The sequence below is a fragment of the Sinocyclocheilus anshuiensis genome, unplaced genomic scaffold, assembly GCF_001515605.1.
Source record: "Sinocyclocheilus anshuiensis isolate Anshui unplaced genomic scaffold, SAMN03320099.WGS_v1.1 scaffold1536, whole genome shotgun sequence".
Taxonomy (NCBI): domain Eukaryota; kingdom Metazoa; phylum Chordata; class Actinopteri; order Cypriniformes; family Cyprinidae; genus Sinocyclocheilus; species Sinocyclocheilus anshuiensis.
In genome coordinates this window covers 104,583-119,410 of record NW_015555801.1, presented here as the reverse complement: position 1 = coordinate 119,410, position 14,828 = coordinate 104,583, and the positions used below count along the sequence as shown (strand labels likewise).

Genomic DNA, 14,828 nt, shown 5'->3' with positions numbered 1-14,828 from the left:
ATATATATATATATATATATATATATATATATATATATATATTATGAAACACAAAAAATAGATAAATGAGGCTCGATCATCTATTAACACACGTGCGTGTTTTTTTAGCACTTCCGTCAGTGAACACGCAGCCTGCAAAACACTAAAATAACACATGACAACAAATCCCCGACAGTAAACTGATGCCTCGTCCTATTTATGATATACTGACACAAAGTTCAAATGTCCTGTAGACAGACTCAACCTGTTGTGTAGCGACGCGGCGCGACAACTGTCCAATGTAGACACAGCTCACTGTTCCGCCACCAAGCAACTGGGCACGTTAACTCCTGGTCTCCTCTCTGTGGAATAGGAATCGCGCTTAGCAAATGGCTGCAATATAACAAAGAGTGAAAAATTTAAGGGGGTCTGAATACTTTCCGTACCCACTGTATATATATATCTTTACGTTCATTTTCATATTTATTACAAACAAAACTTATTTCTCAATTTAATGTGAATGAGTGAGTGTAATATAACTTATTCAATAAGAACCGCTTTGATTTGCGTAGTCCCTTTGACTGATACATAAAAAACAAACCAGCACATATGGTTCTCGATTTCCATGATTTAATTGAAACCCCAGTTGAAAAACACAGAAACAAACACACTTCTGCTCGATGTACACCTATTGTACGTCCAAAATTATTTACATTTTTTTCAGAATACTGACGGTACCATTTTTGAACACCTTACTCCAACAAACATTACATTTAAACTTATTTAACCTAATTATTTAAAGACACTTATAAAAAGAACTACTACTATAACAAAAAAAGAAATGATACTAAATACACACACACAATTTACTAGAACAATGGCAATGAAATAAAACCGCATTCATTTGGGATATATGATGTAACTAACTTGATCTGAAAAAACACAACCTGTGTAATTTGGGAACACAGGCGGTTTGACGTTCAGATTATGACTTGTAGAACAACTTTTACAGATGGAGACGAATGTGAATGTTCATGAATGCATGTGGGTGGGTGGTTTAGAGATCTGGGGGGATGGGGTTTAGACTGCAAGTATGTGTATTGGGGAATGAAAATCTCAGCTTACATGTGAGGAGATTTCAAATCTCTCATTCACTTCTCGTTAAAAAAAAACCTCAATGATTTACAACAGGAGCCATTCAACAAGGCCAAAAATTAAACTTTAATCAATTCTCTCATGTTTTTTTCCTCGCTCCATTCTTTGACTGTCTTTGAAATTCGATAAAACCAAAACAGCCACTGTACCAAAACAGTCTTCGATGGTTCTACCAGTTGTGCCACAAGAAAATTTAGGTCCTATCTGATGATTTCACACTGTAGCTCAGGCTAATGCGTGATGGCTAACCACCAATATATACTGGTTTGGTCTTGTTCAAAACGTGCTTCCTAAATATCATGTGTAGTTTTATTTTGAAGTATAACTGCGGGCAGGATTGTCTGTTTGCTCGACCAATGGAAGACAGCGGAAATGTTTGGGAAGCCTGCCAAAGGTAAACAATGATTACGTGCCATGATGTTGCATATGTTGGAAGGCACTGAGAATCGCACTGTGACAGACGTGAGACTGAACAGAGCATCAGGTCGCTTAGTCTGTGGCCCTGCAAAGAATTGTGGGTAATTGGCAGTGACTAATAGCCATCAGGCATAAGAGCGGGACCCAAGAGGCCAGTCAAACTCCCTGCGCTATACTCCCTGAAGCCGTGACAAGCTCCTTACTGCTCAGTGACTGTGGCCAACCAGCCAGGCAGCGTGAAAGATTGATGATAGAAAGAGGGAGGGGAAAAAAAGAATAGAGTTAAAAAAAAAAAAAACATTCTGACAAATGCTTGCAGTTTACGAAAGTTTAGCCTTGGCACAAACAGCTCAGATCTGACAAAGCGTTAAGAAGTCTGAGATGGCAAGAACAAGAGCCAAAGCGAAACGTCTCGACACCGAACGGTGTCAGGATGGTTGGGCGGGTAGCGGGGCTGAGGTTGAAACACTTGCTGAGAAAAACACAAGCAAAGACGCGGCCCTTCCCTCCTACCGTCTCGCCCTATGATGCAATCAGTGTGTCAAATCGACCTACGTTAAAAAGCATTTTCTTTTGTACAAGTGAAAGAAAGTCAGAAGGTGAGAGCTGGCCTATGAGAAATTACAAATGTCATCAACGAAATCTGACCAGTCAATATTATTGACTTCAATAGCCATAAGTGCATGGTTATATCCAGGGACGATCCAATATGAAAAAGTCATAGGTATTAAAAGAAATTTTAAAAATGGATATTGATTTTGAAGTTTGCGAAAGATTACATTTAAAGGGATAGTTCACCCAAAAATGAAAATTCTGTCATTAATTATGTCGTTCCAAACCCGTAAGATCTCCGTTAATCTTCGGAACACAAATTAAGATAAATCCGAGAGCTTTCTGGCCCTTCATAGACAGCAACGTAACTGACACATTCAAGGCCCAGAAAGGTAGTAAGGACATTGATAAAATAGTCCAAGTGACATCAGTGGTTGTGTTGCTGTCTATTGAAGGTCAGAAAGCTCTTAGATTTCATCAAAAATATCTTGTGTTCCGAAGATGAACGAAGGTCTTATGGGTCTGGAACGACATGAGGGCGAGTAATTAATGACAATTTTCATTTTTGGGTGAACTATCCATTTAACTGTTATTAATCAATGTATGCCAACTCTAATATTGTTTGATACCCAATATGGTACCAATACATTGTGCATCTCTAAATATCTGTAAAAAAGCAAAACAAAAAACTAAACAAAAAACAAAAAAAATTAGAAACACTCCACCCATCTGCCACTGGTCACACATAAAGCCCCGCCTCCAAACTCATGCTATTAGTTGAGCTGGTGTTGTTATGTTGCAGGATTCTAAAACAAAACATCACGTTTTGAAAACATCAGTGTTGTCACTTTTTGTGGGAATACACTTACGAATGGTCTACTTAAAGTTGACACTAGCATTCGAAAAACTATTTAAAACTAAAAAAATAAAAAGGTGTAAAAACAAAAACAGACACATAGAAACTGACTCTTTCATCACATACGTAACTTAGAAAAAGCATTGAAAAAGCCCATCTCCTCTCATGCTAATAGTTTCATAAAAGCCTAGCACTACAGAGCAACTACTCCAGCAGCACGTCAAATTAAGTGTGCATTACTTATTCATGCAAATAAATCGTAGGTTGCGTTGGGATTCATTCCATTATTATGAATTGTTATGACATTAAAGTGCATTTTCAATAACGGGCAAGATCCTTTTTTGAACGAAAGAAGAGATTACCGCTGACTCTCAACGGTACGCTAATTACGTTGAAATCCACAAATATGCTTAATTACAAAAATGAAGTGTTAACTGCGCAAAGTGAGGGATTAAAAGAAAAATCCATTCGGTCCCGTAAACTCCTCAGACCTCTGAGTCAGAACGGCTCTCCTAGTTAGCTCAAAACCCTTGGATGTAGGGGTGTAACGATTCACTCGTTTTCTTGATGCATCGATTACAAACCCTGACGATACATATGCATCGATCTTGAAACAGGGATTTTGAATCGTGAATCGTCGATTTTGGACAGTAATCGATTTCATGGACAGAGCAAAAATGTAAATGTCTAAAGCATACGCACAGTTCCATTGAATGATAAATGTGTTTTAACAATGTCGTTCAACCAAATGTACGAAGGAAACCGTTCAAAGCATTAACAACAACTTTGAAATAAGAGCGCGAGGCTTATCTGATAATCAGATGCATGAAAGTATAGCGTTCGTTGCTATAGCAAACAGACATCAGGTGCGTTTTCTTTTAGGATCATCATTTGCCGATGGAGAGGAAAAGTTCAATACTATAGCATTTTATTTTATGAAAATGAGATAAAGAAGTTTTCGCACTGAAAGAGAACATAAGACACATAATACGGCTATATCTGCAGCTTACCTGAATAAAAAGCAGAATGAACTGAAACGTTAAGACAATAAACACAAAAAAAATAAATATATATATATATATATATATATATATATATAATAAAACATACACACATAAAATTATTGTATTTGACATTTCTGTCACTTCTGAAATGTTGGCCTATACATAATACTTTTAAAACTCTTTTTTAAAATCTTGGCTTACATACATTTCTACATATGCCGTAGCATCATTAAACTAGCATCTAACAATGGACAAAAGTGTTTTTTTTTCTCTCTAACCTATGGTTCTCTAACCATTAAGGCTGCTGTGTAATTTGCCGCCTGACTAAGCATTTAAAGAATTTAGGGGAAGCATTTAAATAATCCTCTGAATGCACTTAAAGAATGCAGAATCGAATTGTTAATCGAATCAAATCGAATTTAATTGTGAATCGAATCGAATCGTTCTGAATTAGCAAAAATCGTTCTTGAATCGAAAACCCATGAATCGTGAATCGAATCGATTCGCTTGTCTACCCAAAGATTCACAGCCCTACTTGGATGAGACGCTAGCACGTAATTAGCACCGCTCTTGACGTTAATAGTAGAACGTGAAGGTTCAGGATTAGCTCACTTTCCCTTATTTTAATTGTTATTTCTCTTCCCGACTTTCTTTTGTTCCGATTTCCCCTCTCTTTCAGCTCACCACCCTGCTTAATTTAAAGGCTAGGAAGCCTCTGGTGGGAAACGTAAAGAAGAGCTATCTTTCCTTTCTTTCAGTCTTGTGCTTTGTTTGTATCTGTGGGCTGCGGAGCCACTCGGAGACTGAGTTAAAAGGCTAGGGCTCGGCTTCTTAAGAGAAGAATTGACAGCCGTGGAATGGCACTTCCCGGACCTCCATCCAACGCGCATCCCAGAGTTCTACCGTGGTGGTTTGTCTCATTACAGGCTGAACTGTCAACCGCCAAACCGTACCGAAGCAACCCTGCACCCTCCACTCCAAACCACCCCCATGCAGGGAGAGAAACGGAGAGGGGGAGCGACTGTGAGGAGCGAACGAGAACGGGAGCGGGAAGCTTTGGTCTGCCCTCCCTGAGGGAGACACAGATCGAAGGTCTCTTTGCCCATGGGTGAATTTAACCTGCCATGTAGACACTCATGAATTTCATACCCTGCTAAGGCTCAACCTTCAGCCTTCGTATGGAGAGCCGGAGCCTATGGGACAGGTGACAGAGAACCGCAGGAGACTCTCTTTCGCATGTGTGCTGTACCTACCTGGGTGTCTTTATGCTCGTTTGTACATGCCTACTGTCAATACTAAAACATCCCGAGAGAAGAATTCCAGGCACTCGGATAAATAAATAAGTAGGTAGGGAGGTAGCTAGGTAGATAACTCTACAAAAGACAAGTGCAACTGAGGTGGTACGATTCGCCGATGCATTAGCGGTTATAAATCATGTTAGGGTCCTAAAAAAGCCTTGTTAGGGATCCCTAACATGGCAGTCTGTAAATGATAACGTGTGGCACCGGCCCCGAGAGCAGGTGCGAATGGATGATGTGGTCGTATGGATCCACTGGCTCCTCCGGTCCCCAGGTGACGCAGGCGCCATTAAGACATGATTAAGGACAGCCCTGATTAAGCCCTTGCGGAGATTGTAGCTCATCCTGTAAAGCCAGACTTCTGAACGAGGGAGCGGAGCGTCCTGTAGAGGGCGCTGTGAGTTCAGGTTTACATGTGTTTCACAGTGTTGCTTGCAGTCTAGGTGAAGGCTAGAAGCTTGCAATGCAAGACATGCTGCGAACTTGGTTATTTCTAGACACTTGCAAAACATTTTTTTTTTTATTTGTCGACATCATACTCATCAAGCGCTGACATGGTCAAGGCAACAGAAAAGGCCAACTGTGCTCAATGAAATGGATACAGCCACTGGCACGCTCTGCTCTCAACTGGCCCCAGGGGCCTTCGGGAAGGCGCTTTTTTATAACAGACACATGGTTCTGCTCGCAGCCAGCCCTAATGAAACACATCCGGGCCCTACGGAGTAATTAAACGCCGTTTCCGCCACATTCAATACTCATTTTCTCATTTTCCATGAAGGACAGAAAGAATCAGACAAGGAGGTGGGAGGGAGGAGCGCTTACCTAGAGAATGAGCTGCGGTTGTTTTGGAACTGAAGAAGCGTCCCAAGCCTAAGTCGCCCAGTTTCACCACTCCAGTGGCTGTGATGAAGACATTAGCAGGTTTAATGTCTGTGGAGGGAGTAAATGTGAGTTTTAGCGACTGAACAACGACAATTTGGATTTTTCCTGACAACATTTTCAATGGCCCCAACAGAAGAAAAATGACTAAGTTTTCATTTTTATATTTTTTATATAAATATGTATATTTAAATGTATATTTTCAAGAAATAGGCTCATAATCAGATTACAGTTGCTTTTTTATGGATTACTTGATTGCATACTTACACTGTGTCAGTAAATCATTCTTAATTTATTAATTCCAATAATTCTTTTTCACATTCGCATGTTTACAGTTCAATGTCACTTGATGGTCACACTGACATGCAGGTAAACAAATATTTCAATTTTAAGTGTTTAAATTATTTTTATTTTACATTTTTATGATTTAATTGTTAGCTTTATATGTGTGCATACTGTGTATATTTATTATGTATATATAAATACAAACATGCATGTAAATATTTAAGAAAAATATATTATGTTTATATTTATATATATTTATATATATAATATAAAATATAATAATATAAATATATAAATGTATATACATGTAAATATTTTCTAAATATATACTGTATGTGTGTGTATTTATATATACATAATAAATATACACAATACACATACATGTATTATGTAAACAACAACTTTTATTTTGGATGTGATTAATCGCGATTAATCGTTTGACAGCACTACTTTATATTAACTCACAAACCCACTGCAGTTCTTATATTAAGCCGAGTTTGGGATACCCTGGTTTAATGTAATGTTTAATGGATTTTATGATACTAATATAGGCTAAAAAAAGGAAAATGTTTTCCTTCTCTTTACTTTTTTAATATCAATATGTTACATTACATCTAAAACAAGTAACCTAGATTACGTTATTAACTACAAATTTCTTCATGTAATCTGTAATCAGTAACAATTTCACTACAATTTGTAAGTAACCAACGTTACAGATAAGATACAATTTGTAAGTAATCTATCTTTTTTTTCAACACATTCTTACTGATGCTTTAGGGAGCCTTTTTTTTGCAATTTCAGCAAAATCATATCTATGTTAGCCAGCAAGAAATCGTCAAAAATCAGAATGTGCAAAAAAATGCATGTACAAGATCAATAGTGGTACAATGTTCAGTGGCAATACAGCACTTTTTTTGTAAACTCCTTGTTGAGCTCTAAAAAAAAAAACACACAAGACGCAAATATACAACTTTGTGAAAGACATGCATTCAAGTTCTATGGAAACCTGTGAAACTTGGCAGATTGTGTGAGAACCTGTTGATCAGATGGAACAGAACACATCAAACAGAAGAAGCATTTAATGCCGATCCAAAAAAGCCAACAAAAATGGCCTATATAAATGTTAGGAAAGGTTAACTGAAAGGTTACCATTAGCAAAGTATTAAGCATCACCTTGGCTGGTCTCTTGAAAGTCATTTGAGTCAAGACACGACGGTTCTGGAAGCATGTGCTCGTTTTTGATGTCAGACACCTCTGGACATGAACTTTTCCAACAGTAACATATACATACAGGCCAGGTGGTTAAGAAGAACAAGATCTGAACTGACTGCCCCAAAGAGTTTACAATCAAAAAGGGAAATGATCTGAATGTAAACCCGTGGCCTGCTGTAACCTTTACCAGTACTGCTAATACAGACTCACACAGGTCTCGTATGTTACAATACTTCGACAAGAGTTGCATAAATACATGGGAACTGGGGAAGACTGTCTCAGGTCGCCATGGACAGTTGCGTCATCTTGCTTGTTTTCAAATGGCAAAAGGATGATGCAATGCGCTCTGCAGTGTGTCTGGTCAAGCTTGTGCATAGCAAAGAACTTAGAGTCTCGTCTCAGAGCTGATGAGAAGCAGATGAGAAGTGGAACAAGTTTTTTTTCCTTCGTAACATGCAATACAGCACAAGGATGATGCAGTGGGGGATCAATGATGTCCCGATTAGGGATAGGTCAAGATGGTTGATTAGCCATCCAACAGTAGACTGTTTAATTAGTTGTTGACCAGTTTAACACTAGAACCGCCAGGGGTCGCTGTATACCTTAAAGCGCCAGTGGGTAAATTTTACCCACACACATGACGGCTGTTTTTGAATGGCTAAAGAACATATTATTTCACTGTATTATGCTACTGTCTTCACAAAGAAGTGTCTAGAGTCATGAAATTATTATGCCTAGTCATCAACTACATTTTTGTCCTGTTGTTTTATGTTCAAGGCTTTTTTATGCAGGCTACACTGGTCACTTTTCATAACGGTCAATATTAAGCTAAACAAGCCTGCACTTACAACGAGAATTAGAAGGAAGTAAATACATATTTGGGTGGTGTAATAGGCTATTATAATACAATGTCATTAATCAATATATTAAGATAACCTGTTATTTAAATGACTAAAATAGCCTATAGACAATAATGAGCAATAATAATTCAGCACATTGCATAGGATGATGCGATGACAAATTCAAGCGCACAGCTTCACCTAATTAATTATTAATTTGTTTAGTTATATCATTTATCATTTGAATTATACAAGAAGAACACCAATAAACTTCGGGTAATAAAAAAAAAAAAATTATTAATTTCATCAGATCGGATTTTTTTTCTTCAGAAAACAGGAGACTAGAATAAATAGCAACACAGAAGCGAACAATAAATGATAGAAATGGCAAAACAAAAATTAAATAATTAATCCAAATTTTGAACAATTATGAGTAACATTAGGATAAAATGTCTAAATATGATATATTGATCACTGTCAGATGCTGAGCCGACAGGACGCTTTACTTATCTCCCCACCATCAGACTCTCCATCGCTCATGGCATTTAGTGCTTCTTATACCTCTTCAGCATTCATAAATCGCCTTCTTTTACTCATTTTGTCTTTATTTATGAAACTGATAACCGCTAATTCAGTGAGTGAAAGGCGTTGCCTAGCAATGTACTATGTTAAAACAAAGCGGCACGAAAATGACATACAGGCATTATAGCGGGTAAATCTGACCCGCACTGGCGCTTATAGGTATAAATGCCCCGTTTTTTTTTATCTGGTTTTATCTAAACAGTTTTTAACAACAGGGGATAGTAAATCACACAATTTTAGTAAAAGTCAGTGACTGGGAGACTAAAAATCTTTTATGTACATTTTAAAAACAGCCACGAGTAAAATTTACCCCGTGGCGGTACTAGTGTTAAACATGTATTTTCTGGTAGTTTTACCGTTTTGACGGTTGCACTTTTTCTGGCTGTTTTTGTACGCAAGGATGCATATTATGTAAATGCACCTTTAAGAAATCTGTCCGATTAGTCAAGACTATCTTAAGATAACCCATCAACTAGTCAATTTTGAAAAAGACAGTTTTCGTCATCAACAAGCACATGGACATATTTACATATCAGAATCTATCAACTTTTTAGCAACTTAGTCCACCCTGATGAACATCGTTTTTTAATTCTAAATTTTAATTCTAAATTCTACTTACCGAAATACATGGTAAATGTTATTTACCCATCTATTAACTGTCTCCTGTCAGACTTTCAACAGTTGCATTTACCAGTGTTCTTTTTTTTTTTTTTTTGCCAGTAAATTTACAATCAGTGTAATAGTAATTCACAAGATCGGGAATTTTGCATGATGGTGAGGATTTCCCCACACAAATTTTGCAATGAGTTCAAGTTGGTAACGTGGATTGTGTGCTTTATACATAGCTACACTATTACAATGGAAAAATCTACTTTTTAGTGTATAACAATTTTGCAGGAAGGCAATTTTAAAGGAGGAGTTCACCAAAAAATTTTAATTGGCTAAAAATGTACTCACCTTCAGCCCATCAAAGATGTTGATGAGTTTATTTCTTCATTGGAAGAGATTTGGAGAAATTTAGCATTACATCACTTACTCACCAATGGATCCTCTGCAGTGAATGGGTGCCATCAGAATGAGAGTCCAAACAGCTGATAAAACATCACAGTAATCCACAAGTAATCCACACGACTTGAGAAGTGAAAAGCTGCATGTTTGTAAGAAATAAATCCATCATTTAGATGTTTTTAACTTTAAACCATTGCTTTTAGCAAAAATATAAAGAAATCTATTCATAATATTGCTTTCTCCCGTGAAAAAGTCATCTTGTCTGAATCAGGAGAGAAATATGCACAGATCAAGCACCGTTTACGAGTGAAAACAGTCCAAATGGTTCTAAACTAGTTTGTCGGTGGACTTTGATGTGAGAGGACAACAGGGCATGGACTTTTTCATTGGGGGAAGCATTTTAATGGATTACAGACATATATTTTGATTTGTATTTTTGGCCAGAAGTGACTGTTCAAAATTAAAACACCTTAATTATGAATTTGTTTCTGACAAACATGCAGCTTTTTGCTTCACTAAAGGTTAATTGATGAACTAAAGTTGTGTAGATTACCGTTTTATTTTAATCAGCTGTTTAGACTCTCATTCTGACGGCACCCATTCACTGCAGAGGATCCACTGGTGAGCTACATTTCTCTAAATATGTTCCAATTAAGAAAGAAACTCCAATAGGTGACATATTTCTTTAAGGGTCAGTGAAAGGGGAAAAAAATAAAATAAAATAAAATAAATAAATAAAATAAAATAAAATAAAAAATAAAATATGTAATAGAAGTAGAATATGTCTCCTTTAAAGTCTGTTTCTACATGTACATGTCACAAGACGTGTGTATGTGTGTGTGTGTGTGTGTGTGTGTGTGTGTGTACCTCTGTGCATTACGCGGCGGGAGTGCATGTGCTCCAGTGCGCTACACAGCTGAACAAAGTACTTCCATACTGTCTTCTCAGGAATCAGTCGTCTTTGTTTCTTGAAATGCTGCAGGCAATAAATAAATAAATAAATATGCTGTGATGGCAGCACAGACTTTTCATAGACGCATGCAATCTTCATTAACCTGTAACATCAACGTTTTATTCTAAATGTTTAGCAGTCAAACTGCTCAACCTACTGAATGACTATTTAAGGCACACAGTTTTTAAAATTTAAGAAGACTTAAAATATAAATTGTCTCAAAAGCTCAGCATGAACCCCTGCTACTCTAAAAAGAGCACAACAGGATGACCATGAAGGTGAAGGGCTCTGGGTTTGACTATAATCTGATGCAGGCTGTAGATTGAAACCCCTCAATAAACTTTCCTTCCCTTTTCATTTGAAGCAACTGCAATGGAAAACATCTGAAGTTTGCGAGTACAGCAGGAGCCTCATGGGGAAACAGACATTTGGGGAGACTTTCAAGATGCACACATGCTTAGGATGATTACAGCATACAAGCACTGAGAAACATCTCCATGAATCTGACAGAATGCAATTAGATAATGCCAACAAGATCTTTACATTAAGGATGCACATGTATTTTAACATATTAGTTACTGGCTGATATTTGTGATTTTATCAGTTGATACTGAATATTAATTAGCCGAAAAATGAATGTTAAACATCATAGTTTACATTCAAACCTTTATTAGGCGTTTCTTCGGAATACATTGTAAACATGTTATTTATCCATCCATTATTAATTTTTTGTCAGACTTTTTGTACCGTTCAAAGGGTCGGTAAGATCTTTAATGTTGTTGAAAAAAGTCTCTTATTCTCGCCAAGGCTGCATTTATTAGATAAAAAATAGTACAATAAAAACAGTAATATTGTGGAATATTACTACAATTTAAAATAATTTGTTCATATTTTAATATATTTTATATTTTATATATTTAATTTATTCCTGTGAAGCAAAGCTGGATTTTTAGCATCATTACTCCAGTCTTCAGTGTCACATGATCCTTTAGAAATCATTCTAATATGATGATTGGCTGATGAAACATTTATTATTATTATCAATATTGAAAACAGCTGTGCGGTTTAATATTTTTGTGGAAATCACAATTTTTTTTTTTTCCGGACTCTTTGATGAATAGAAAGTTCAAAAGAACAGCATTTATCATAAATAATTTTTTTTTTATAGCATTACAAATGTCTTTACTGTGACTTCTTGCTGAATAAAAGCCTAAAAAAGACAGTAGTGTGCACATATGCTTAAATTTACCAACACTATGTAAAATAATCATTTTATTTTTAACACCGATAATGTGACTTGACTTTCAATCTAGTTTTATGCGAATCCATTATCAGAACAGTTCCCTAACGAATCAATTGCCAATTGTTGAACCAATTTGTTTTTTGTTGTTTTTTTTTTTTTTAAGATTTATTTTTGGCATTTTTGCCTTTTATGTGATAGGATAGTTTAGAGTTGACAGGAAGCGAATTGGGAGAGAGAGAGAGAGAGGGCGGCAGGATCGGGAAAGGTCCTCGAGTCGGGATTCGAACTCGGGATGCCCACAAGGCTATCGGTGCCGACACAAATCACCAATTTGTGAACCAATGCAACTAATTCAAAGCATCAACTCAAACAAACAATTCGCTCACGAATCAGACGCAGTATCAAATGCGATGTTTTTAGTTTTTTGTAATTGCACAATTATTTTCCATGACTGCTGTAAAAGTAACAAAGATTTTACAAAAGAATCACCTTGACTCCAAATCTTTTGGCATGTTAACTTATTGTGAACGCAGTGGGATTTTTCTTAAAACACATATTTGTACTGACCAATCATCTCTTGACATGGTTTGTAGGCCATGAACATCATTTAATCTCTTAAACACAGATTTCAAGTGCGTTTGATATTACGTTTCACCAATTTCAGATCAAAGCGCACCGTTTGTTTTAATCAAACAGATGTTTTAGCATTGCTGACAATTCTGGACGCTACTTCATAAAACCAACATCTATTATTCTCCTAAAACGCTGAGTGTGATACACCATCAAATGATCCTTTTTAAAATTCTGCAGCGATCCAGAGCTTTTAGCACGGTGTTGTCCAGAGCAGTCGCTTTAGAGGTCTGCAAGTGCACGACCTCGCTTCAAAGCAGAAACTAATATGACGTTACGCTATTAATTAAGACAGAATGAAGCTTGCTTAGCCAAAACGACTGAGTAATTATGACCTTTTCACATGCAGTCTCAATAATTATGAAGTAAACCTTCTTGTCGAGGCAGTTAAAAGGGGTCGGGAATTGATTAACAAAACAAAACAGGTTATTTTAGCGCGACATAATGCTTCATTGTGCGAATGCTCACTCGAGCCGTTTTGCGCCTCGTCCCCACCCGTACCTCTTCACAGAACGGCGGCGAGCGTGCGGTCTCAAGCCCCAGAAAACCTTGGCCCACATCCAAATAAAGCCGGTGGATCTATTCTTCCCCTACCTTTCTATTTGCATATCAGAGGGCTGTTTGATGTCAATGAGGGAGAGCGGCAGCCCCCTCTGTGCCTTTAAAAAAGCAAACACGGCACATGCAATATTCTGTAAGTGCATGCAAATGAAGGGGCCATTTGATTTAATTTGAATTCCGAGATGGACAGAGAGAATTGGGGAGGGGGCTGAGATGCAAAAAAAATCAAAAAGAATTTAAAAAAAAAAGTAAAATTTATGCATTCGGAGCTTCTGTTTTACATATGGCTCAATGTTCGGTCATACAATGCTGAGGGGATTAGCCGCTGTATACACCTTTGGAGTGACATTGTTTAATAAAAAAATTAAACTAATTAAATCGCTGCAGAGCAGAAGGGCTGAGAAATCGAGCAGCGTGGTGGAGCGGACCGAAGTCGGGATATTTGCGCAAGCGTGTGTTATCATGCACATGTCGAAGGCGTCGTCATACTAATCCGTCCTGTTCCTCATTTATCCTTCTGCAAACGCTTTGTTTGCGCTGTAAATTATTTATGCGGGTGGAGATTTGACGGTGAGGGGTTTTACATGCAGACCATTAAATGTGGAGCATCAGGTTGTAGATGCGAACTGCAGGGGTTGTCAGGAGGAAACGGGATGGCTGAGCGAATCGAACGTGCATGAGTCTAATAAACAATACGATTGTTGTAACCAAACCAAAGGGTATCCTAAAAACGTGGTCGGGATGTAGATCATTTTACCTTCGTTCGGTCGTCTAGCAGCTGGTACGGTGGGAATACTCTGAGGGAGGAAAAAAGGAAACCGCTGACAAATCGGCATGTGTCCTTACCTTTATCATTTGTGAGAGGTCCCCGGCGTCTGCGAGTTCCAGTACTATATTTAGCTCGTTCTCTTCAATGAATGACGCGTGGTATTTAATTACGTTGGGGTGGTTCAATTGCTGTGGAAAAGAGGGACAGAAAAGGCAGAATGTCAGTGACTGTTTAAATATTAACAAGACTCTGTGGCTCAGAAAAGCCTGCAAATAAGACGGAGGCAGAAACTAAAGCAGATGCTTGTATGAAGGTAATCATGACATTATCGTCTAGTGTTTGAGGTACTCTGGTCTCTTCAAAATTAAAACGACTTGAATGGAACACATTTACAACTGCTGTGGTAATATCAGAAATGACAGAAAAATGGGTAACAATTAGGCTTGTCAAATAATGCAGTTATGTAGTGTTCATTTTTGTAAAAAAAAATTATAATAATAATTGTAAAAATTTAAATAAATAAATGAAATAATAAGTCTGATAATCTCCAGTCCAATAGTGTGTGCGTGTGTGTATGTATGTATGCATGTATATATATATATATATA

The 14,828-nt window shown here is 37.3% G+C and overlaps 1 protein-coding gene across 2 annotated transcripts in view; it reads right to left on the bottom strand.

Moving 5' to 3' along the window:
* Window positions 1-14,828, bottom strand: part of LOC107674934 (serine/threonine-protein kinase Nek7-like) — an 84,439-nt gene that overhangs the window by 21,810 nt on the left and 47,801 nt on the right. For both annotated transcript variants that reach the window (XM_016469093.1, XM_016469094.1), the window contains exons 5-7: window positions 14,299-14,409; window positions 10,934-11,042; window positions 6,084-6,191 (exon numbers count right to left, since the gene is read on the bottom strand). In XM_016469093.1, the coding sequence (XP_016324579.1) occupies window positions 6,084-6,191; window positions 10,934-11,042; window positions 14,299-14,409 (328 nt within the window). The remainder of the gene's footprint in view (window positions 1-6,083; window positions 6,192-10,933; window positions 11,043-14,298; window positions 14,410-14,828) is intronic.